The sequence below is a fragment of the Sminthopsis crassicaudata genome, chromosome 2 (genome assembly GCF_048593235.1).
Source record: "Sminthopsis crassicaudata isolate SCR6 chromosome 2, ASM4859323v1, whole genome shotgun sequence".
NCBI classification, from domain to species: Eukaryota; Metazoa; Chordata; class Mammalia; order Dasyuromorphia; family Dasyuridae; genus Sminthopsis; species Sminthopsis crassicaudata.
Window position 1 is genome coordinate 350032254 of NC_133618.1, and position 25371 is coordinate 350057624.

General features: G+C 34.3%; 1 protein-coding gene across 5 annotated transcripts in view; it reads left to right on the forward strand.

Moving 5' to 3' along the window:
- Positions 1–25371, forward strand: part of WDHD1 (WD repeat and HMG-box DNA binding protein 1) — a 115823-nt gene that overhangs the window by 73014 nt on the left and 17438 nt on the right. For 3 of the 5 annotated variants that reach the window (XM_074290756.1, XM_074290754.1, XM_074290753.1), the window contains 5 exons: positions 4471–4585; positions 5150–5281; positions 24079–24290; positions 24380–24495; positions 25116–25178. In XM_074290756.1, the coding sequence (XP_074146857.1) occupies positions 4471–4585; positions 5150–5281; positions 24079–24290; positions 24380–24495; positions 25116–25178 (638 nt within the window). The remainder of the gene's footprint in view (positions 1–4470; positions 4586–5149; positions 5282–24078; positions 24291–24379; positions 24496–25115; positions 25179–25371) is intronic. The other 2 variants (XM_074290755.1, XM_074290758.1) reach the window with 2 other exon arrangements.

Below are 25371 nucleotides of genomic sequence, written 5' to 3' on the forward strand. Positions count from 1 at the left end.
TGTATTCTGATGGAAGTGAATATCTTCAACAAAGAGAAGATCTAATTCAGATCCAATTAATCCACGATGGACAGAATCAGCTACAGCCAGAGAAGGAACGCTGGGAAATGAATGTGGACTACTTGCATTTTTGTTTTTCTTCCCAGGTTATTTTTACCTTCTGAATCCAATTGTTCTTGTGCAACAAGAAAACTGTACGGTTCTGATATACTATAACATTTAACATGTATGAGACTGCCTGTCATCTAGGGTAGGGGGTAAAGGGAGGGAAGGGAAAAGTCAGAACAGAAGTGAGTGCAAGGGATAATGTTGTAAAAAAATTACCCATGCATATGTTCTGTCAATAAAAAGTTATCATTTTAAAAAATCCATTTTGCATTTCATAATATTCTCTAGTTCCTTTTTGGCCATAAATTTCCTTCCTTCTCCACAAATCCAAGAGGTAGATATCCCTTGTTTTTACTTAGACTTTAGATTATTTAGAATTTAGATTATTTCATTTAGTTCCATTTTTCTTGGGAAAGATTTGATTTTTTTTTTTTTTTTTTTTTTTTTGGTGGAGGGGAAATTTGTTTTTATTATTTAAATTCTTTTTTATTGATGCCTTTTATCTATCTCATTCATTTCTGACACCTCCCTAATCCAGATTGGATTGATCTCTTCTTTGTGAAAAACAATTAAAATAAAAACAGTGCAGTGCCTAAATCCTTATTGTACTTTAAACACTCCTTTTTCTTCATACAGTGACTTCCTGTGGCTTTTTTTTTTTTTAATAGGAAAAAGAATTCCATGTTCTTTTGCAATAGCCAGCCTGATTTTATGTAAATCTAACATGAGCTATCTTTGTTATTAAAGATTTCTTCCTTACATTTAAGCTAAATCTTTGCCATAATTTAAACACACTTTTCTTGCCTGTATTCTTTGCCTTTTAAAATTTTTAGTAATTACTATTGGTCACTTTATAACTTACAGTTATAGCAGTTTATTGATATTGACTAGTTTTACTGTTGTCTCTTTTGAAATAGAAATGTGTACTTTTTTTAAGCTCAATATCTGAAAGGTAGATAGTCAGCACAGTGAACAGTCAATGGGGAGAGCTAGCTGGTCAGCTGCCTCTGATGCATATTGCTACTAGTTTCATTGTAGTTTTTATTATTGGATGTATGATCCTAGGTAACTCATTTAACCTCTTAGTATCTAGAAAGTTCTCTAAGACTTTGCAGAGAAGGAGCTGATTTACATTGGTTAGCTTATTTTCTTACCTGAAAAGTTTCCTATAGAAATGAAATCCTAATTTCAATAAATCATTCTCTAATCTTAGGCCTTACTTAAAGATTATTTGGTATTTGTTATTTCTTGAAATTTCTTGAAAATTCTAATGTAATATTAATAATTCTCTGTGAACGTTAACAAAAACTTTTTTCATCCATAATTTCATGTCTCTTCCTTGATTAATACATGAAGCCCAAGAGGCTAAACCCATAACTGTAGGTAGTGTATTACGCATTTAATCAGGAGATATTTGAAGTAATTTTGTGTTTATTAAATCTCATTTCATTTCTTCACATTATTCTTTCATCCCAAAATGTATTAGTAATAACATGGCTTTCTTTTCCCTCTTGCTATTTCAAGAAAGAAATGTTATCAAATATTCTTTATTATTATTCATCAAACCCTTATGAAAGAAGGTTTATATTTATCTACTGAGGCAACTCATTTTGCTTTTCCTAGCCTATTTTGTCACTTATTAAAGAAATAGGAGGTTTGGTTATATTAGATGATCTTAGAGTGCTTTTCATGTCTAAAAATCTACTGTAATGTGAGTCATTGTAGCACATTGATTTAAAATAGGTGTTTGTGAACATCTGTTGGAAGAAATAATTTTTGTTGTTATAAGAGTATTTAAATTAAGCATTTCTTTTAAACGTTTATTTGTTTTTAATTAGGAATTTAAGTAACTTTATAAAAAATTAAACATTAAGCTATTTACATTGCTTAAAATTCCTTTCTCTTTAGTACACATATTTTTACATTTTAAAATATGATGTACATAGTAAACTAAAGCTATCTTATTATCTTTTTGTAATTTATATTTTAAAATACATTTCAATGGATTAAATAAAATATTCTAGCTATATCAGTATCACAGCTGGCTAAAACATATATCTTTTTTTTCCAATTATAATTAGATCTTTTGTGCAATCTTTTTTGTGTTTTTGTTGTTTGTTTTCTTATTTTTCTTTTTTTTCCTTCAATTTTGTTACTTATTTTGAGTCATTTTCTTGAAATACAGAGTGAATACCATTTTAAATGTTGTGAATAGTTTTTGATTGCTGTTATGTATTACCAGGTTACAGAGAGATAATAATGATAACTAGCATTTATGTAGCACCCTAAGATTTATTTATAAACCTTTTCTGATCTTGCTAGTCTCTTCCTTCTCAGATTTATCCTATATTTGCTTTTTTACATGTTTTCTCTCTGATTTTATTATGAACTTTTTAAAAGCAGGGTCTAGTTTTTTGCATTTTGTTTGTTATTTTTTGACTTTCTTTTATCCTCACTGCTTGGCACTTAATACATGTTTGTTGACTGACAGTTGGGCTTAAAGTTATTTGTGAAGAAAATTTTAAAATAGAGAAGATAGTAATAGTTTAAAGACTAGCTCTTACTATATTTAAAAAAAATTATTATAGCTTTTTATTTACAAGATATATGCATAGGTAGTTTTTCAGCATTGACAATTGCAAAACCTTTTGTTCCAACTTTTCCCCTCTTTCCCCCCACCCCTTCCCCCAGATGGCAGGTTGATCAATACATGTTAAATATGTTAAAGTATAAGTTAAATACAATATATATGTCCAATGTATACATGTCCAAACAATTATTTTGCTGTACAAAAAGAATTGGACTTTGAAATAGTGTACAATTTGCTGTGAAGGAAATCAAAAATGCAGGCAGACAAAAATAGAGGGATTGGGAATTCTATGTAGTGGTTCATAGTCATCTCCCAGAGTTCTTTCCTTGGATGTAACTGGTCCAGTTCATTACTGCTTTATTGGAACTGATTTGGTTCATCTCATTGTTGAAGAGGGCCATGTCCATCAGAATTGATCATCATATAATATTGTTGTTGAAGTATATAATGATCTTCTGGTCCTGCTCATTTCACTCAGCATCAGTTCATGTAAGTCTCTCCAGGCCTTTCTGAAATCATCCTGCTGGTCATTTCTTACAGAACAATAATTTCATATACTACAATTTATTCAGCCATTCTCCAATCGATGGGCATCCACGTAGTTTCCAGTTTCTGGCCACTACAAAGAGGACTGCCACAAACATAATTTTGCACATACAGGTCTCTTTCCCTTCTTTAAAATCTCTTTGGGATATAACCCCAGTAGTAACACTGCTGGTTCAAAGGGCATGCAAAAAGTTTGATAACTTTTATGAGCATAGTTCCAAATTGCTCTCCAGAATGGCTGGATGTACTCACAATTCCACCAACAATGTATCAGTGTCCCTGTTTTCCCACACCCCCTCCAACACTGCGCATTATCTTTCCCTGTCATTCTAGCCAATCTGACAGGTGTATAGTAGGTGTAGTGGTATCTCAGTAGCTTTTACTATATTTGACTTTTCCCCCTTCAAGAGTACACTGTCTTAAATTTCACTTTTAAGAGGCACTTCTATATAAATAGGGTTAGAATATAAACCTCTCTAATCTAATAAGAAATTGTTTTAACTTTTAGCTTTATATCTCTGGCACTTAAGAAAGCACATGACAGCTTAATTGATTAAAAGTCCAAACCAATGGAAAACATATTGCACCTTCTGCTGATATGTTGTATTATTGTTGCCTGACATTTGCTATATCCAAATTTTTCCAAGTTCTGTGTTTGTTCTCTTAAGTCAGTGTGAGAGATATCCAAGACTTATCTACACTAGTTCAGTTCACTGAAACCATCAAAAGTCATGGGTTTTTTAGGAAGAATATGAAGTTTCATTAAGGTACATTTGTTTTATCCTACCAGTAAATGGTATTTTAAGCAGAGAGATGCTAGATTATTTTCTGAGAAGGGGGTTTGAAAGCATACAGTATGCATGTTTCCAGGAAAGAGCAAGAAGGAATGTGTCCAGAGAAAAGGCACACTCTCAATTAACCTAATGCTAATGAGTCTTGTAAAAGTCTATAATTTTCATGCTTTTTAATTTTAATCCCCAAATGCCTATGACAATTTGTTTGGGCAAATATTAAGAAAGCTAATTTCACTTAAGAGTTTATTAGCAGATTTGCTGTTTATCTTACTGTATGTAAAGCAGACAAGTTCCTGTGTAAAATATTAATAATACTTAAATTTAATTCATGTCAGAAACTTTTACTTATCAAATATTCATTGTTAAAGGCATAAAGGGGAACTTATATTTTAGTGGTTTTAGCAATGTAAAACGTTTTTCCCTTGTCAACAGGTGCATTCCTTGTAAAGGATCTCGTTTTCCTCCTACTCTTCCTCGACCTGCTGTAGCTATATTATCATTTCAGCTTCCTTATTGTCAGCTTGCAACTGAAAAAGGACAAATGGAGGTATGTGAAAATAAAGCATCTGCATTGAATTTGAGAAATGTTTGTTAAATACTGATTAATCGTCTTCAGAACAGCACTGATTTAATACAGTGGGTTCTCTGATGTGGTTTAATATGGATTTGGAAGATAAAATGATTCAGTCTTGGATCCCTTCTAAGAAGTTTGATTTACAGATGTATCAAGCAAAATTATCTTGTTACATTGATGTCTCAAGAATTCATAGTGAAGTTCAAGTAAGGCTACTAAGTATTGATTTAGAGGCTCTTTCATATAGATATGATGATAGACTTTTAGAAGATAAAGACTTAAAAGAAGATACTATCCAAATGTTTGCATCATGAAACTATAATCTAGTTGGAGAAATAAAATAAAGATATAGTGAAGTAACTTTTCCAGAATTTTTTTTTTTTTTTTTTTTTTGTCCTGCAGTTTATTTAGAAGAAGGGCTATATCAAGAAAACATATACTAAAGATTTATATGTGAAGACAGATAATTGAGATATTCCTAGAAAGTGATGAAACAAATCAGTAATTTACAAATATTTCTTTTATTTTTCTTTTAAGGAACAATTTTGGCGTTCAGTTATTTTTCATAATCACCTTGATTACTTAGCTGAAAATAGCTATGAATATGAAGAAAGCACTAAAAATCAGGCAATAAAAGAACAACAAGAATTATTAATGAAAATGTTTGCGGTGAGTAAAGCAAATAATTATGTAAAATCTTGAAATAGTTTGAAATCACAGATCTGTGGAGGTGATTAATTTTCCTATCAGTACAAATTGCCACTAATCCATTCCATCTCCCTGGTGGAATTCTTGTGTCACAGATAATCCTATAGGATATCTGCCCAGTGTAATAAAGAATGGGTCTTTTCACTTTTTGTGCATCCTGATAAACAAATGAATAGAGAGTATATATCAGGATATGCAGTAAGTTCTATATGGAAGAGGACCCAATCCTGTCCCTAGAAGGTACAAAGTAGGCTCTGCAGCCCTTTACTTATGGGTGCAATAATGGTGAATAGTGGCATTAAGGAAGGAGCAGGAGCTGCCCTGTTAGCTTTGGTCTTCACCATCTTGGACTTTGTTTTTGTGAATGGCTCAGATGTTATTTTCCTGGATGCTTCAGTGTTAAAGAACAGAATGGACTATTTGTTAAACAAACCAATGGGGATAACAAGTTTTGCCCATTTGTATCTCATCAACTTTCAGATTCTTGATGATTTTATGATTTATGGTTTTTTTCTATATATCAGTGAACATGAAATAAATATAAGAAATTAAAGTTTTTGAGCAAGAATTTTCTCTAATTTATATTTAATATAGAAGTACAGATTAGTTCTAGTCACATTAAGTTTCTTTCCTTTTGATTAACAATTATTAATTAAGCACCTATTCTTGGGCCAGACTCTATGCTAGATATTGGTAACTTAGCAGCAAAAATAAAACAGTCTCTGGAAAGAGTACATTTTACTGGGGGAAACAGTATGACATATATGAGAAAAGGAAAGTAAATGAGTAGCTTTGAGGGAGCAAGAAAATCATTGTAGAAGACGATGCATAGCTAGGAACACCAAGAGGCTGAAGGGAAGAAGAATTAGATTCCAGACATGATGAGTAGGCCATGAGGAGTAGAGGCAAGTTATGGAATGTCATTTGTAAGTTACAACAAGAAGGCTCATTTGGCTAGACTGTGAATATATGAAGAGAAGTAATTTTTTGTTTGTTTATTTTTATTATAGCTTTTTATTGACAAAACATATGCATGAGTAATTTTTCAACATTGACCCTTGCAAAAACTTCTGTTCCGACTTTTCCCCTCCTTCCCTCCAACTCCCTCTCCTAGATGGCAGGCAGTCCCATACAAGTTAAATATGTTAAAATATACGTTAAATACAATATATGCATACAGTTGTCTTGCTATACAAGAAAAATTGGATTTAGAAAGAAGGTAAAAATAACCTGGGAAGAAAAACAAAAATGCAAGCAAACAATAACAGAAAAGATTGTAAATGCTATGTTGTGATCCACACTCATTTCCCAGTGTTCTTTTGCTGAGTGTAGCTGGTTCTGTTCATTACTGATCAGTTAGAACTGATTTGGATCCTCTCATTATGGAAGATAGCCACTTCCATCAGAATTGATCCTGATATAGTATTGTTGAAGTGTATAATGATCTCCTGGTTCTGCTGATTTAATTTAGCATCAGTTCATGTAAGTCTTTCCAAGCCTCTCTGAATTCATCCTGCTGGTCGTTTCTTACAGAACAATAATATTCCATAACATTTATATAACACAATTTACTCAGCCATTCCCCAATTGATGGGCATCCATTCAATTTCCAGTTTCTAGCCACTACAAAAAGGGTTGTTACAAACATTTTTGCACATACAGGTCCCTTCCCTTCTTTAATATATCTTTGGGATATAAGCCCAGTAATACTGCTGGATTAAATGGTATGTATAGTTTGATAACTTTCTGAATATAGTTCCATATTGCTCTCCAGAATGTGAACACATTCTGGAGAGCAATATGGAACTATATTCAGAAAGTTCACCAACTTCACCAACAATGCATCTGTGTCCCAGTTTTCCCACATCCCCTCCAACTTTTGTCATTATCTCTTCATCAGAGTTGTCTTAATTTGCATTTCCCTGATCAGTAATGATGTGGAACACCTTTTCATATGACTAGAAAGTTTCAATTTCTTCATCTAAGAATTGTCTGTTCATATTCTTTGACCATTTATCAATTGGAGATTGGCTTGATTTCTTATAATTTAGAGTCAATTCTCTATATATTTTGGAGATGAGGACTTTATCAGAACCTTTAGCTGTAAAAATGTTTTCCCAGTTTATTGCTTCCCTTATAATCCTGTCCACATTACTTTTATTTGTACAAAAACTTTTAATATAATCAAAATTTTATATTTTGTGATCAATAATGACCTCTAGGTCTTCTTTGGTAACAAATCCCTTCCTCCTCTACAAGTCTAAGAGGTAAATGATCTTATGTTCTTCTAATTTATTTATAATCTCATTTTTTATGCCTAGATCATGAACCCATTTTGATCTTATCTTACTGTATGGTGTTAAGTATGGGTCAAAGCCTAGTTTCTGCCGTACTAATTTCCAATTTTCCCAGAAATTTTTGTCAGAATATCCCAAAGGCTGGGATCTTTGGTTTTGTCAAACACTAGATTGTTATAGTAATTGACTATTTTGTCCTGTGATCCTAACTTATTTCACTGGTCAATTAATCTATTTCTTACCAATACTAAATGGTTTTAGTGACTGCTGCTTTATAATATAGTTTTAGATCAGGTACAGCTAGGCCACCGTCATTTGATTTTTTTTTTTTCATTAATTCCCTTGAAATTTTTGACCTTTTGTTCAAATTTTGTTGGTATTTTTTCTAGGTCATTAAAATAGTTTCTTGGGAGTCTGATTGGTAGAGCACTAAATAAATAGATTCGTTTAGGTAGTATTGTCATTTTTATTATATTTATTCAACCTGTCCAGGAGCACTTAATATTTTTCCAGTTGTTTAGATCTGACTTTATTTGTATGGAAAGTGTTTTGTAGTTCTGCTCATATAGTTCTTGACTTTCCCTTGGTAGATAGATTCCCAAATATTTTATAGTATCAACAGCTATTTTAAATGGACTTTCTCTTCGTATCTCTTGCTGTTGGATTTTGTTAGTGATATATAAAAATATGATGATTTGTATGGATTTATTTTGTATCCTGCAAGTTTGCTAAAGTTGTGGATTTTTTTTTAATACCTTTTTAGTAGAATCTCTGGGGTATTCTAAGTATACCATCATATCATCTGCAAAGAGTGATAATTTTGTTTCCTCATTACTTACTCTAATTTCTTTCATCTCTTATTCCCGAAGCTAGCATTTCTAATACAATATTGAATAGTAATGGTGATAGTGGGCAACTTTTTTACCCCTGATCTTATTGGGAATGGTTCTAATTTATCCCCATTACATATGATGCTTGCTGATGATTCCATTTATTCCTTGTTAAGGGCCAGAACTCTGTACTTGAAACATGACATAAGACAATGGTTGTCTAGTTTAGCATGGTGATTAATAGTTCAGCATGATTGATTTACATGATTTATTTAATCTTACAACAAATAATGGTTCCCTAGTGATATAATGATTGGTTTATACTTACTATACTGTAAATGATCTAATTATAATAGAGCATATAAGCTGGGACAAACTCAGCCGGGGTCAAACTCAGAGAAGGTAGAGGACTGGAGGTGGGAACTCAAGCTCTTGGAGGAAAGGAAAGAGATTCTTTCCATCTCACACCACAGTGGTAGCTGGCCTGTCCTCCTGCATTTCCTCCACTGAGACCAAGATAGCCCGGGCCCCAGGCAAGGAAACAATAAAGAATTTGGACTTTATCGCTAGCTATTTTTGTGGTGATTACTAAGCTGAAATGAAGGCTGGTTCCAAGACCTTCAGAAAGCTCACCAGAACATTACAATTGCTGTTCTTTAGTGCATTTAATAGGAATGGGTGTTAGATTTTATAAAATGCTTTTTCTGCATTTATTGAGATATTTTTGTTATTGAGATATTGAGATTATTTATTATGTTTTTTTGTTAAGTTGGTTACTGATATAGTCAATTATGCTAATAGTTATCCTAATATTGAACCAGCCCTGCATTTCTGGTATAAATCCTACTTGGTCATGGTGTATTATCCTGGGGAAGATTTTTTTGTAATGTTTTTGCTACTATTTTATTTAAGATTTTTGCAGTAATGTTCATTAGGGAGATAGACCAATCTTTATTTGTTTTCGTCCTACCTGGTTTAGATATCAGTACCATGTTTTTTCAAATAGTTTATATAGTATTGGAGTTAATTGTTCTTTAAATGTTTGGTAGAATTCACATGTAAATCAATCTGTTCCTGGGCATTATTTTCTTAGAGAGTTGATTAATAGCTTATTCTATTTCTTTTTCTAAAATGGAACCATTTAACCAATTTACTTCTCCCTCTGTTAATCTAGGCAACCTATATTTTTGAAGGTATTCATCCATTTCATTTAAATTATCAAATTTATTGGCATAAAGTTGGGTGAAAGTAACTCCTGGTTATTGTTCTAATTTCCTTTTCATTAGTGGAAAGTTCTCCCTTTTCATTTTTAAGATTAACAATTTGCTTTTCCTCTTTCCTTTTTCTAATCAAATTTACCAAGGGTTTATCTATTTTGTTGGTTTTTTCATAGAACCAACTCTTAGTTTTATTTATTCAATAGGTTTTTTTTACTTTCAATTTTATTAATTCTTTTTTTTTTTTTTTTTTTTTTTTTTTTTTTTAGAATTTCATGTTTATTGTTTGATTGGGGGTTTTTAATTTGCTCTTTCTCTAGCTTTTTTAGTTGCAAGCCTAATTCATTGAGTTTCTCTTTCTCTATTTTATGCAAGTAAGTCTCTAAAGATATAAAATTTCCCCTTATTACCGCTTTGGCTGCATCCCACACATTTTGCTATGTCATCTAATTATTCTCATTTTCTTAAATGAAATTATTCATTGTGTCTATGATTTTCTGTTTCACCCATTCATTCTTTAGGATGAGATTATTTAGTTTCCAATTACTTTTTGGTCTGTTTTCCTCTGCCTTTTTATTGAATGTAATTTTTATTGCATTGTGATCTAAAAAGGATGCATTTACTATTTCTGCCTTTCTGCATTTGAATTTGAGGTCTTTATGTCCTAAATTTTGGTCAGTTTTTGTATAGGTTCCATGAACTGCTGAGAAGAGTGTACTCTTTTCTGTCTCCATTTAATTTTCTCCAAAGATCTATCATACTTTTCTAGTGTTCTATTTACCTCTTTAACTTCTTTCTTATTTTGTAGTTTGATTTATCTAGTCCTAAGAGTGCAAGGTTGAGATCTCCCACTATTATAGTTTTGTAGTCTTTTTCTTCTTGCAGCTCTCTTAACTTTTCCTTTAGGAATTTAGATGCTATAGTACTTGGTGTATATATATAGTATTGATATTGCTTCATTATCTATGAGGTGGGAGAAGTTTCTCTCTAAATCGAAAATGTCTCATATTTTCTCTTTTAGCCAATTCTGATGAGAGTAAGATTCACACTATATTCATCCCCCTGTCTTCTTTCCCTCTTTCAACCTTTTTTTTTTTATATTACAACAATAAAACTAAATTATACATGTACTCTTTATGTATACTCATAGCAGAAATATAGCTCCCTCTTGAGTCCTATATTTGGAGGTCAAACTTTTTGTTTAGCTCTGGTTTTTTCATCAGAAATAAATGGAATTCACCTATTCCATTGAATGTCCGTCTTCTTCCCTGGAAGAAAATGTTCGTTTTGGCTGGGTAAGTTATTCTTGGCTGCATATCAAGTTCCTTAGCCTTTTGGAATATCAGATTCCAGGCCCTTTGATCTTTTAATGTGGACACTGCTAGATCCTGAATAATCCTTATTGTGGCTCCTTGGTATTTGTATTGTTTCTTTCCTGGCTGCTTGTCGTATTTTTCCCTTGAATTGATAGTTCTGGAATTTAGCCACAATATTTTTTGGAGTTTTAATTTTGGGATCTCTTTCCATAGGTGATTAATGAATTCTTTCAATATCTTCTGATTCTATGACATTTCAGCAGTTCTCTTTGATGATTTCCTTAAAAATAGTGTCTAGACTCTTTTTTTCATCATGATTTTCAGGAAATCCAATAATCCTCAGATTATCTCTCCTAGATCTATTTTCTAGAGCTGTTTTCTTTTTCCATTCTATTTTTTAATAAGTTACATGTCTTATTCAGACCCTTATCCAGACCTAGTTGCAAAACTTCCCTTTACTTTCCCTATTTTTCTTCTAGAGACAAACTGTTTTTAGTCTCCTCAGGGTTTGAAATATGCTCTTTCAGTCTAGAAGTTATTTATAGTTAGAGCCTGCTTTGCCTTTTTACTCATTTTAAAAACAAAAACCAAAAAATGCTGTGGTCTGCTTATGGTGCTATAGGGTATTTCCAAGCTGCCTCTACAGACAACAGGAAGTGTCACTTAAGCAGCAGTGGGATAGCTGTGCCCTGGCTGAGATTAGTGGTTGCACTCATGCTGAGACCCTCCAGATACTGGGTGGGTGTAGAGTCCTGAGAGACTCTAGCATTTTGGTGTTATAACCTTCACTCTCTGTGTTTATAGCTTCTCTTCTCATCTACTGGCTTGCTGCCAGGGCACAGTAACCGATGTGGTAGAGGTTGTTTTCCCAGTTAGGTATTTAACATTTTTTCTATTTTTTTCTTTTCTTTTCTTTTTTTGGTTTTGCTTGACTGATTCTTGGTGTCTCCTTGAGTCATTCATTTCCATTTATTCAGTTCTGATTTTTAATGAATTATTTTCTTCATTTACTGTTTTTATTTCTTGGTGTAATTGTCCAATTGGGTTTTTTAATTAGTTATTTTGTTCTATGGAATTTTTCTTCATTTTGCCAATTTTATTTTTTAAAGAGTTATTGTCTTTTTCCAGTTCACAAATTCTGTTTTTCAGGGAGCTGTTTTCTTTTTCCATTCTATTTTTTAATAAGTTACATGTCTTATTCAGACCCTTATCCAGACCTAGTTGCAAAACTTCCCTTTACTTTCCCTATTTTTCTTCTAGAGACAAACTGTTTTTAGTCTCCTCAGGGTTTGAAATATGCTCTTTCAGTCTAGAAGTTATTTATAGTTAGAGCCTGCTTTGCCTTTTTACTCATTTTAAAAACAAAAACCAAAAAATGCTGTGGTCTGCTTATGGTGCTATAGGGTATTTCCAAGCTGCCTCTACAGACAACAGGAAGTGTCACTTAAGCAGCAGTGGGATAGCTGTGCCCTGGCTGAGATTAGTGGTTGCACTCATGCTGAGACCCTCCAGATACTGGGTGGGTGTAGAGTCCTGAGAGACTCTAGAATTTTGGTGTTATAACCTTCACTCTCTGTGTTTATAGCTTCTCTTCTCATCTACTGGCTTGCTGCCAGGGCACAGTAACCGATGTGGTAGAGGTCTACCTGCATATTTTCCATGGGTGAAGTCCACATCCCACCCCTCTGCAGTCTGTTCATCATGAGCTGTTCTCACTACCTGTCTGCCTGAGCCTAGCTTGTTCCATCCCCACCTGTGAGCAAAAACAGACCTTTTCTGGTAAATTTTGAGATTATCTTCTGTTGGTAATGTTTTATATTCCCAATATTCTTGGGTTCTGATAGTTGAGTACTAATTCAGAGGCTGAATTTTGTAAATAGTGTGAGGGAAACAAAAAAGCTCAGAAAACCGTGTGTCTTCTCTGCCATTTTGGCTCTGCCCAGAGAAATAAAGTTTAAGAAACTTAAAAGTAGGCTGGAATCAAGTCGTAGAAGTCATTTACATACCAAAGGAGTTTGTAGTGTTTGTTTCTTGAAGTTACCGACAGCTACTAGTATTTCTTGAAGAAAGACATCACAAAATCATCAAGAATCTGAAAGATGATGAAGAGATACAAGTGGGCAAATCTTATCAATAGTGACCATTCTGAAGCATCCAAGAAAATGCCTTTGTTCAAACTGTTCAAAACTGCTTTAGTAATATTACTTACATAGTGTAATTTGAAAACCTTATAGCAGGGATCCACATTAGGAAGCCGTTTCAGTAGTCATGGTGAAAAGTGAAGAAGCCAGCAGTGTAGAGAAGGGGACACATGCTAGATACTTTGTAGAAAGATTTGATAAGATTGGACAGCTGATGTATGTGTGAAGAAGAGTGAAGAGTTGAAGATGTCTCTGAATTTGTAAGCCTGAATGAATGTAAGAATAATTTTGTAGAAATGGGAGATTCAGAAGAGGGGTGGGTTTTGTTGGAAAGATAATGAATTCCATGTGCCAAAAATGTTTCAAACAAAACATCCACTTTGAAATGTTCCTTAAGCAGTTGCTGATATGGGACTGAAATACAATAGAGAAACAAGGGCTGGATTTATAGATCTGTATCTTATATTCATAGAGATAATTGTTGAATTGATGAGATCTTCCAGATTGTAGAGAGAGAAGAGCAGAATGCTTAGGACAGAACCTTGAAATATACCCACAGTTTAAGATGGAAAACAGTTGATGATCAAACAGAAAGATTGAGTAGTAGCAGCAAAACATATAGGAAGAGAACAAAGAAAGAGTAGTGTTATGAAAATCCAGAGAGTAGAGAGGTGGATTGATCAAAAGAATCAAAGAAGGATGAGGCTAGTGCTTCTTCATGTTCATGTTCTTCATTCTGATTCTGCATTGAAATCATCTGGGCTGTAGAGGATTAGTGGGGTCAATCTCAGTCTAGATGACTAACCAACCCAGTTTGAGAGTGCCTAAGAAACCAAGAAATGTTTGGCTTTCAAACCTTAGGCTTTGAAGATCTTCCACTGCACCAGATTTCCTTCCAGGTCCACTCCCAAATTGATTAGAACATATCTGAACCCTTCTCCTTGCCAAGCTAAACTTTTGGGAGTGAGTCAGAACTACCTTAATAAATGAGAGTCCTGCCAAAATTCATTAGGCTATTCACCCTTTGGCATTTGCATCACTGTAGGACTTCTTCTACTTGTTATGTACATAAGAAGGAACTTTGGAAAGCCGTTTCTAGTCTAAAGTACTCCCTCTATTTTTTTCTGCATATCTCCTTAACACCATGCTTTTGGCTAATTCTAAGGCAACTTCTGATAGGATCATAGAAAATGAGACTGGCAGGACAAAAGAATCTGTTAGAGCTCTAAAATTTAAAATATGTATCTGCTTATTTCTGTGTAATTTAATTAGGTATAATATCTATAGGTCAACTATACTTAATTTTTTCCATTTTTTAAAAAGTAAACTTAAGAAACTACTCAGAGAACTTGAATATCAATAGGTTTTGATAAATAAAATAGAGAACATTTTGAATCGTTGTCTTAATTGTATCTCCTTGCTTAGTGAAACCTAAATTATAACACTTAGTGTTCTATTAAATAGAACAGTGTTCTGTTAAATTGCTTATGTAACTGAATTAAGCTTATATAGTTAAAACACACCAAAGTGATGTAATGTTTTTAATGTGATGAAAACTCTACTTATAGATAGAAAGGATGTATAGGTGGGAAGAGGATCCATACCAGTTAAATCAGATATTTTGGAAATGTTTGAAAATTTAATGTTGTGAGGATCAAATGAGATGCCATGGACAGTGTTTTATAAATCTTTAAAACACTCATATGCTAGCTGTATAACTAGCATATATATAGCTAGTTATTTGTAAATGAAACCATCTGTTTCTGCATACCTGCCCCACTTCTCTTCCCGTACCCTACCCTGATCACTGCTTTTTTTATACTCATATTAAAATTTGTTTTACTTCTGTTTAATCATTTCTGGATCCTTCTAGCTCTTGAAACCTCCTCCCCTCTTCCTATACTCCTTTTTTTCCTACTGAATTTAATGTATTTCTATATATGAAACTCTGTATTCAATACTTCTATTTATTTCAGGTGAAAATGATGAGCTCTCCTATTAAGTCAATCATCTCTGTCAAGAGGAGGATAGCTTGTTTTATCATTTCTCTGGAATGCTGTTGGTCACTTCATGTATATCAATTCTTAAGAATTTCAAAGTTTTTATTTCTAATATTGCTTTATAAATTGTTCTCCTGTTTGTTTGTTTTTTCTATTGTACACTGCAGCAAGTCATTCAAGGCTTTCCAAATTTGTTTGAAACTGCCTTTCGTGATTTCTTATATAACAATAATGTCCCATTATGTTGAGATAAGAATTTTTATACCATGTACCAATTTGTTTAGTCATTATGATGTGGTTTAGACTTAGGGAACCAAAATGAAATTAGGCCTTGAGGTCCTCTGTGGGGAAGAGGGAGGAAAGGCCAGAGATGCCCAATGAGAATGGGAGAGAAAGAAATGCAATCTTACCCCATTGATTCTACGTTGGAACTTGAGGGAGAGGTAGCCCATCAAACCCCAAAATTGTGCTGGGACAGCAAGACCTGAAGGAGACGGTCCGTTCCTCCCCTGTCCAGGAAGTAGCAAATAAGAATAGAGAGATGTTCTCCAAGCTTGCCCCAATTCAGTGACCTTTCTCCTCGTGGCTATAGCCTTGACCATTAGAGACTCCATTGTATTTAACAGTGAAGCAGGAGAAGGGCTCAGACACTACTTCTCTTAAGTTTCTCCATTTATCTCCCCAGAACAGGTCAAAGAGAGTGCTGGCCTTGGACCCCCTAGAGGGGTCCCCAGAACTGCCTTGTGTCTCCTTGGACTTAGGGAGGGGTGTTAAAGAGACATTTCCTCTCACGTCTCCTGCCTGAAGGCAGGGTTTTCTGGTGAGATCTTGAGATGCAAAGGAAGGTCCTTTGTCTTTGGAGGGGCTGGGCCAAGGGAGTTTCCTCAAGCCCAGTGTCTCTGCTCTAGGAAGGATTTTTAGAGGCAGAGGTGTTTCTAGATTGTGGAAAGATAAAAAGCTTTTAGTTTTCCCAAATTCTTGCAGCATCTCTCTAGAAGAAAATGAGTGAGACAAAAGGAGGCCTTTTGTCGTAAAGAATTGTTCACAAGCGAAGAGCTCTAACAACGACCCAAGTCTGACCCGGGTGGCTTCAGTGTCCACTACAGAATAGGGAAAGAAAAAAAAAAAAAGGTCTTTTACCTTGTCCAGAGTTCTGGATTTCCTGGTCCCACTATCTCTAAAAATAGAGTATGACAAAAAGAGGCTTTTTTGCCAAAAAATGCAAATATTTTCCCCAGGAGAATATTGCCCACAGCCCAGACCCTGTCTGGGTGCCTACTATCTTTAGAGATAGAGTGAAACAAAAGAAGGCCTTTTGTCAGAGAACGCAGGTATTCTTCCTGGAAGAATAGTGCACCAACAGCTCAAAACCAAATTGGTTCTGAGAGTCCAGAGTTTTGGGGTTCTGTTCAGTCACCAAATAATGTCTAGTTTTTGGGGGTTCCTGCTCAGGGAACCAAATGATGAGGTTTAGATTTAGGGAACCAAAATCAAATTAGGGTTTCTGGTGGTCAGAGAGTTAAATGATAAGGTCTAGTGGCAGGTTCGGGGTTCAGGGAACCAAATGGAGAGGTTTGGCTCCTCTACACCTTAGGATTTGGCGCAAGGATAGGGAATTTTGGGGACTCTCTTCTGGCAGTGCAGAAGTTCTCTGTAAAAGAATTTACAGACCCGAAAACCTAGATTGATAAAAGAGGTTTATTATAAGGATTGGAAGTAAGGTTAGAAATCCTGACAGAGAGGCTGGTTAGGGAAATAGGTAAAGAGAGGATGGCACTGGAAAGAGTATTCCAGTGGACAGATCATGGCATGTTTAGAACCTCTGTAAAGAGAGGGTTTTAGTTTGGCTTTTTTATGATGGGAGCTTTGGTTACAAGTTGAAGAGGTCTAGTGGGTGGAGTCCCAAGTTGGCTTATCGCTGGGTTTCAGCTTGAGTGGGGAATTTGAATTGAATTCAATGGGTTTCTGGACTGAGCCAACCCCACCCAGATAACAAGGATGAAACATGTTTGTCCCTTGGGGCAAGGTCCCTCACTGAGGCAGAGTTGAAGGAGATTTTCTCCTTCAAGGATTTTCGGAGTTTCAGGGTCCCCTCTTCAATTCTCTAGTTGGTTGGCTCCCTCTTCATTTCCAGATCTTTGCTACTATGAAAAGAACTGCTCAAAATATTCATTCTTTAACTGATTGACTTCCTCTTCTTTTCCAGATACTACAAAAAGAACTGTTCAAAATACTTTTTTACATGTAGGTCCTATTTCTTCCCTTTGATTTCTTTATGATTTAGGCCTAGTTAAAAAAGGTAAACATAGTTAAGTGACTCTAGGTTATAGCTCCCAGTTTATTTCTAGAATAGCTAGACCATTTCACAGCTTCACTAAAAGCTTTTCCTGTCATTTTTCCTTCACCTCTCCAAAATTTGGCATTTTGCTTTTTTTTGTCATCTTTTTCCACTGTCTTGGACAGTGAGATAGAAACCTAAAGTTCTTTTCTTGTGTTTAATAGTGATTTAGAACAACATTTACATGTTTATTGATAGCTTGAATTTCTTCCTTTGAGAGTTATCCATTCATACCCTTTGATTAATTTATCTTTTAGGGAATATCTCTTTTTTAAAAAAAAAAATTAATGTGAATCTGTTTACAATATTTTTGCATATGAGACCCTTCTCAAAGAAACTTTCTATTAAAAATTGTCCTGATAATTTTTTCATTTCTAATTTTTTCTGCATTAACTTTGCTTTTTTATTTTTTAACTTTTTAATTTTATCAACTCAAAATTGTTTATATCTGTGGTCCTCTCAGCCCACTCTTCCACTATCAATAAATATAAAAATTAATTTCTTTCTTAGTCTTCTGATTCTTTCTGATTATTCTAATATGTTTTTATTTGTATGAAAAAGTATTTTGTAATTATGTTCTTGGATTTGTCTTGGTGGGTAGACTTCCAAGTATTTTATATTGTTTGCACTTATTTTAAATAAAATTTCTCTTCTGCTGGATTCTGTTGGTAATATATAGAAATTCTGATTGGGCTTATTTTATATCCTGAAAATTCACTAAAGTTGTTAATTGTTTTCCACTAGTTTTTTATTTGATCCTCTAGGATTTTCTAAATATACCAATTACTCTGCAAAGAGTAATAGTTTTGTTTCCTCACTGACTATCCTAATTTCTTCAATATCTTTTTCCCTGTCTTTTTGCTATAGCTAGCATGTCTAGTACAATACTGAATAATAATGGTGATAATTGAATTCTTGTTTCACCCTAGTCCAGAAGACTTCTAGCTTGTCCAAATTACAGATAGTGTTTACTGATGGTTTTAGATAGATATGTGTTACTTATCATATTAAGGAAAACTCCCTTTATTCCTAGCTTTTCATTGTTTTTAATAGGAAGTAGTGTTGTGTTTTGTTAAAAGCTTTTCCTGTACCTATTGAGATAATCATGTGATTTTTGCTGTTTTTGTTATCGTCTCCCTGTGGAAGTTGTCCAGGGTGTTGGAGAGTGCTGTGATGAGTTGAATGGAGGCTGTGCTTGAATTTTCCAGAATAGCCTATCCTTACTGTTATTTTTCATGACTACCTGGGTGACTTTTACTTCTCAAAGAAGTCTTATGTAAGGGGTGATAGCCTCTTTGACTATTTCCTTTGTCCACTCGAAGGGCTCTAACTTCCAACCTCAGAAACTCACCTGAGTGAGAAGCTTGTGTCCTGCTTCTTAGCATACTCATCATCACCCTGTTATTTTGGAAATTATATTTCCTTAATTCCATCACTGACACCCTTTAAACTGATTCATTCCATAGAGACTGAGCCAGCCCTACAATCTGACCAGAGTACTATACTCACTTCTGTGAGAATTCTAATTCCTATTCTCATAAATTTAGATTCCTCCCCTAAAAGGTTCATTGGCTAGATTTCAAGGAGCCTGTAAATTTGGATGGGAAAAAAATTACATTTTTATTTCAGTATAATTAGTTTCCTTTACAATCTTATGTATTTTATAAATTTAAGAATGTTATTTTGAAAAGGAGTTCATAGATTGTACGCTCAATGCAGTCTTTGAAGTTGAGATGCAACAAAGTATGAATTGATTCTCCATTGCTTCTACTAATTTTGGCCCAACAATTAGCACCAAGAAAACACAGATCCTCCATCAGCCAGCTCCATAACATCCATATGTAGAATTATTAGTTACTGTAAATGGTGGTTTTGAATGCGGTGGATAAGTTCTCTTATCTTGGCAGTATACTTTCTAGTATACTACACATCTATCTAGTATCCACATTGAATGAGATTAACATATGCATTGCCAGAGCTAGCTCAGGGTTTGGGAGGCTCTGAAGGAAAGTGTGGGAGAGGAGAGGACTGACTACCAAACTGAAGGTCTACAGAGCCATTGTGCTGACCTCATTTTTGTATGTCTGTGAAACTTGGACAATCTACCAGAGCCATGCCAAGAAACTGAATCACTTCCATTTGAATTGTCCTAGGAAGATTCTGAAAATCACTTTGGCAGAATAAAATATCAGACCAAAGTCATTTCTCAAACTAAACTGTAAAGCATTCCAACTCTACCACAGAGAGCTTGGATTGTCCACATTGTTCTAATGCCAAATGTACTCTTGCCAAAAAAAAATTATGAAAAACCCAAACAAGGCAAGTGCTTACAAGATGGTCAGGTACAAGGATATTCTCAAGGTATGTCTTAAGAACTTTAGAATGTGCTGAGTGAAACGAGCAGAACCAGAAGATCATTATACACTTCAACAATGATACTGTACGAGGATGTATGCTGATGGAAGTGGATTTCTTCAACATAGAGAAGAACTAATCCAATTCCAATTGATTAATGATGGACAGAACCAGCTACATCCAGAAAAGGAACACTGGGAAATGAATGTAAACTGTTATTTTTACCTTCTGAATCCAATTCTTCCTGTGCAACAAAAAATTCGGTTCTACACACATATATTGTATCTAAATTATACTGTAATATATTTAACATGTATAAGACTGCTTGCCATCTGGGGGAGGGGGTTGGGGGAGGAAGGGAAAAAATCTGAATAGAAGTAAGTGCAAGGGATAATGTTGTAAAAAATTACCCATGCATATGTACTGTCAAAAAATGTTATAATTATAAAATAAAATAAAAAAATTAAAAAAAAAAAAAAAAAAAGAACTTTAGAATGGAAGCATTGGCATAGGATGGCCCACCATGGATGTCCTCATACTAACCCTAACCCTCAAACAACATACTATTGGATTGTGGTTCTAATCCATTCTGCTACCTACTGTCATTTTATGAATGAGTTCATTCCATTCATATCCACAGTTAGAATAATCAATTGTGTATTTCTTTCCATCCTATTTGTTTTCTTGGTTATCCTTCTCTCTCTCTTTTTACCCTGTCTTTCCTCAAAAGTCTATTTTGCTTCTGACCCCTGCCTCCCTTAATTTGTCTTCATTCCTATCTCCAGCACCACCTTTTTTTTTTTTTTTTTTTTTTTATCCCCAGTTAAATTCTACAATCTCTCCTGAAAACTAAAGGAGAGATTGTGATGTGTTTAATTCACTTTTTTTTTTTCCTTTGAGGTTTTACTTGAATTTTTTTTTTTTTTTTTTTTTTTTTTTTTTTTACTTTGTATCTTCATTGTCCCTATCACCATAATAGATTTTTATAGTTAGGCTTTTTTTTTACTTACTTTTTTCTTTGCTTATCTTATTCTTTGCTTATTTTCCTCTACTATTTCTTGACTTTTAATTTTATGTTAAAGCTGGATTCTGCTCCCAGGATTAGGCTCCCAGAGCATTTCACCCAAGCTTCAGGGTTTTTATGATGTTTTTTGACCCAGTTCTGGGGAATCTAAGTTTTCATTGCTTCCAAGAAATGTGTGGATACTGCTCTCCTGGCTTGTGCTTTATTCAGGAGGGGCTGAAAATGCTAGTGCTCTTCTTGGTCTTGGAACTGTGACAAGGTCTCCTGTTCTTCTGTGGTCACAAATGTTAGTGCTCCTCTCTGCTTTGGAATTGTGTCTAGGGACACTATTGCCCTGAAACCACAAGTACTAGTAGTCCTCCTTTTCACCTTGGAACTGTGATCTGTAACTGCATATGAACAATGTAACAGGGACCTACACTCAGTGCCAGATCCTCTTTAATCTCTTTCTGATTAGTTATCTGACCTCCTTACCATCTCTGAAGTGAGAACTCCCTGAAGCTGTTGTTATTGCCATCACAACTGCCTCCAAAGCTTTCTGCTGGAGTTCTCATGTACTCAGGGCCACTCCAGACTAGCCCCGACTGTGGTGTCACATATCCCTCCTGCCAACCTTCCAAGTTGTCTTGAATTGTAAAAATGTCTCACACCAATCTTTTCTTGACTCTGCCACTCCAGGATTCAATTTGAGGAATTATTTTAAAGCTATTGGAGGGCATGTTGGGAGAAGTTAGCTAAATTGCTGCTGCTTTTCCACCATCGTGACTCCACCTTTATATCAGAATTTCTTGATCTGCTTTGTGTTTTGAAACATTCATGGCAGTCTGATGAAGCCTGTGGATCTCTTCTCAAAATAGTTTCTTTAAATGCATAAAATAAAAGTTTTGTTATAATGCTTGTTTAGAAAATGCAAATTTGCTATGTGGTGATTGATATATTAAGGAATAGTCTGAACATAATGTATCACAGTGGTGGGGTATCCATGGGAAGGATGTGACCAGTATAGATCAGTTGAGGGGGCACCACCAGCATGCATTGGGATAGGAAGAGGAGATATCAGGTTGCAATTGGGAGAAAGCACTGTGGTGATCATCTTCCTCCACTTAGATGCTTTGAGAGCTAAGAGTTTGTTCCAGGGAACAGAATACTAACATTGATGCGAGCAAGAGATGGGAGCCTATCTCTCCAGTCATGGAAGGGAAGATGGAATTCTATAATGTGCCACTTCTGTCCCAAAGCAGATGGAAGGATAACCCAGCCCCTATAACCCACACCATCTCTAGCCATCTGCCCAGTGAAAACCCAACCTAAGATGGTTACTACATACTGCTTCTGAAAGTGGATCTATCACTCACTATTGGGAGATGAGAAATGCATCAGTTCCCCATAACCTATGGTGGACAGTTCTTGGTCACTTGGTCTTGGCCACTGTGACTTTCTCTGGAGTTAAGTTTGAGTATTATACCCCTAACCCCATTTTCCCCATAAGTTCTATGGTTTTTATTTTGAGATTTTGCTTACTATGGTGATTTTTAGGACCATGTCCCATTATAGTACAATTGACTATGACAATATGACCATTATGAAGAAACCAGTCATTTGAAAAACAGATATCAAAATGTATGTTTTTTAAGATCATGTACCCCAGAGTAAAAACTTCAGTTCTATAGAGAATTCTTCCTCTTTCCTATAGATTTTAAACTGGATTTCTTCTTTGACAATGGCAAATACCCTTGTCAAGATTATATGTCTTGGTTTTATATCTCTCGATATTAATGATTAGAATTAAATCAGACAAAATTACACCTGTCCTTTATGAAATATTATCTAATTTTGATATGTCTATTAGTGCCACTTCTTTGGAGGAGAGCTCACCTTAAAGTAAAGTTTTGCTCTACCAAATCAAATACTTTTTTTATAGTCTACATGTAACCACAGTGGCATTCTGTATGTTATGGTAAAGATGGTGCATATATAGATATATAGCTTATTAAACATTTTTAGACATGGCTTATGATACAGTTGTTTATATTCTAATAGTCAGTTTGGGGAGGAGGATGAAAAGATAATAGTGAGCTCTTAAAAAATTTTTTTTCAAGAATCTTAAGTATCCTCTTTTCTTTAAGATACTTTGAGAAATTATCTTCAGCACAAATTATTTTTAGCACACAATTGCTCCATGTATCTAGTTGCTTTTCCTATATATTTATAATATAAAATTTTTTTAAAGTCACATCTTTTTTCTCACATAAGTATACCACTGTCTAGGATTTAATGTACAAAGGTCCACTATTTTTGAAAAAATTATATCAGAATTTTTCTATATCTTTTTCATTTTTTATCTATTCATTCCCCCTCCCCATTTGAGCCTTATATTAAACATGATTTTGTTGCTTTATATCAGTTAATCTTCCTTGTTTAGAATGGGATAGTAGATCAAAATAGAAAAATAGCCTTAAAGTTAGGGAAATTTAAAACATGTACTACCTATGTGGTCATTGTCAAGTCAGACAAAAAAGGACTTTTAAAAGTACTTAGAAATGGAAATACTTAGCATTCTTTCATCCATTCCTCACTTTTTAATGTCAGTACTACATTTAAGCATATCAGGTTACTTTTGCTTTAAAAGTGAGAGTTCTCTGTCATATCTTATTTTTATTTTTTTCTGATTTGATATTGATTTTTATCCTTGCTTTTAGAAATTAATAAATGCATTTAATATGTATTAGATGCTGTGCTAAGCACTGGAAATACAAATATATGCAAAAAGAAAGTTCTTGTCCTCAAAAAGATTTCACTGTAGTGGAAGAAAACAACATTTAAAATAACAAAAAATAGGAGCAAAGGAAGAAGTCACTCACTTGAGGACAGTGGAAAAAAAGATCTAAAAGAGTCTGAAATGGACCTGGAAAAAATGAAGGAATGAGTTTGGCTGGTCTGGGTACTTAAAGTGTTGATCCCTCTTGGATATTTGGGGGTTTTTGTTTGTAAGTTAACATCTCATTATTTATAGAAACTTAATTTTCATTGTCTGATAAAAGACCAAAATGTTTTGGGTTTTTTTTTTCCCTGAGGCGGGGGTTAAGTGACTTGCCTGGTCAGGGTCACACAGCTAGGAAGTGTTAAGTGTCTGAGGCCACATTTGAACTCGGGTCCTCCTGAATTCAAGGCTAGTGCTCTATCCACTGCGCCACCTAGCTGCCCCAAGACCAAAATGTCTTTGTTTTTTCTTTGGTTTAGCTTTCTTGTAAACTGGAACGAGACTTTCGTTGTATGGAGCTTGCTGAGCTAATGACTCAAAATGCTGTGAATTTAGCCATTAAATATGCTTCTCGCTCAAGGAGATTAGTATTAGCCCAAAAGCTTAGTGAGCTGGCTGTAGAGAAGGCAACAGAATTGGCAGCATCCTTAAATGAGGAAGAGGAAGATTTCAGAAATAAGCTGAAGACAAGGTAAAACTAAATTTTTGGTGATAATGTTAATTTTTTTTAATGTTATATTGATGGTTATAATGAATACCATTATTTCCTTTTAATTACAGTAGCACTACAGATTGGAGTCAACATAGAATTGTAAATCATAAAATTGAAGAAAATAATTCAGAGGACAGTGAAGAAGCTAATGAAATAGAAGTAAAGGCAGATCTACACAAGAATAGTAAGATACATTTGGGGACAGATATTTTTCTCTCGTGACATTCATATTGCATGTTTACAATATATTATGATGAAATTATGTCATATATAGAACAATAGGAAGTTTTAGGCAATTCAAAAATAGAAAGAAAATAAAAAGTTAAAACTGTATATTGAGTAGGATGATGGCATGAAAATAATTTTCCATAATAGTAATTGTTTTTATGGTAAGCCTAGTGAGTTATGGATATCAGGTAAGGGAAATGTATTTGAAAAGGCTGTCCTCTCCCTCCATTTTGATTTATTAAGTAATAACAGGGTACGATGCCTATTGCCTTTCCATAGAAGAAAGTAAAATGAATACTAGAAGATCTCAAATGGTCTATCTCAGCTAAAATGCTGATCCAACAAATTAAGACATGAATCTTCCTTAATGGTCTCCTGGGGAGAAATGATGAATATACAATAAAATAACTCAAGTGAACTCTGGTGAATATGTTATAAGCAAAAATGATTCTGAGAAATGAAAGCTAATTTCTGAGATGAGTGAAGAGAGTCAGCTCTTTATTGAATATTTTTGTTAGAAGTGGAGCTTTATGCTAAAATTTAAGCAATACTCTTTTCATTTTAATTGCTCTGTAGGATTCAGACAGAATCCATTTTGTAAAAATGAAAATTCAGCTGATGGACCAGCTATCAAATCAGGTGAGAAACAATTTTAAGTTTTTCCTGAGGCATTTTTTTCCTAGTGTTAAAACCTGGACTAATAGACATGAGTCTATTCTGCCCTGCTTTCTTCTACATTTGAGTCCAGGACTTGTTCCATTACTGCCCTTGAAATCCTTCTCACCATTTTTCATTTTACCTGAACTCCTCTTTCCCAGATCACTTTGAAAAT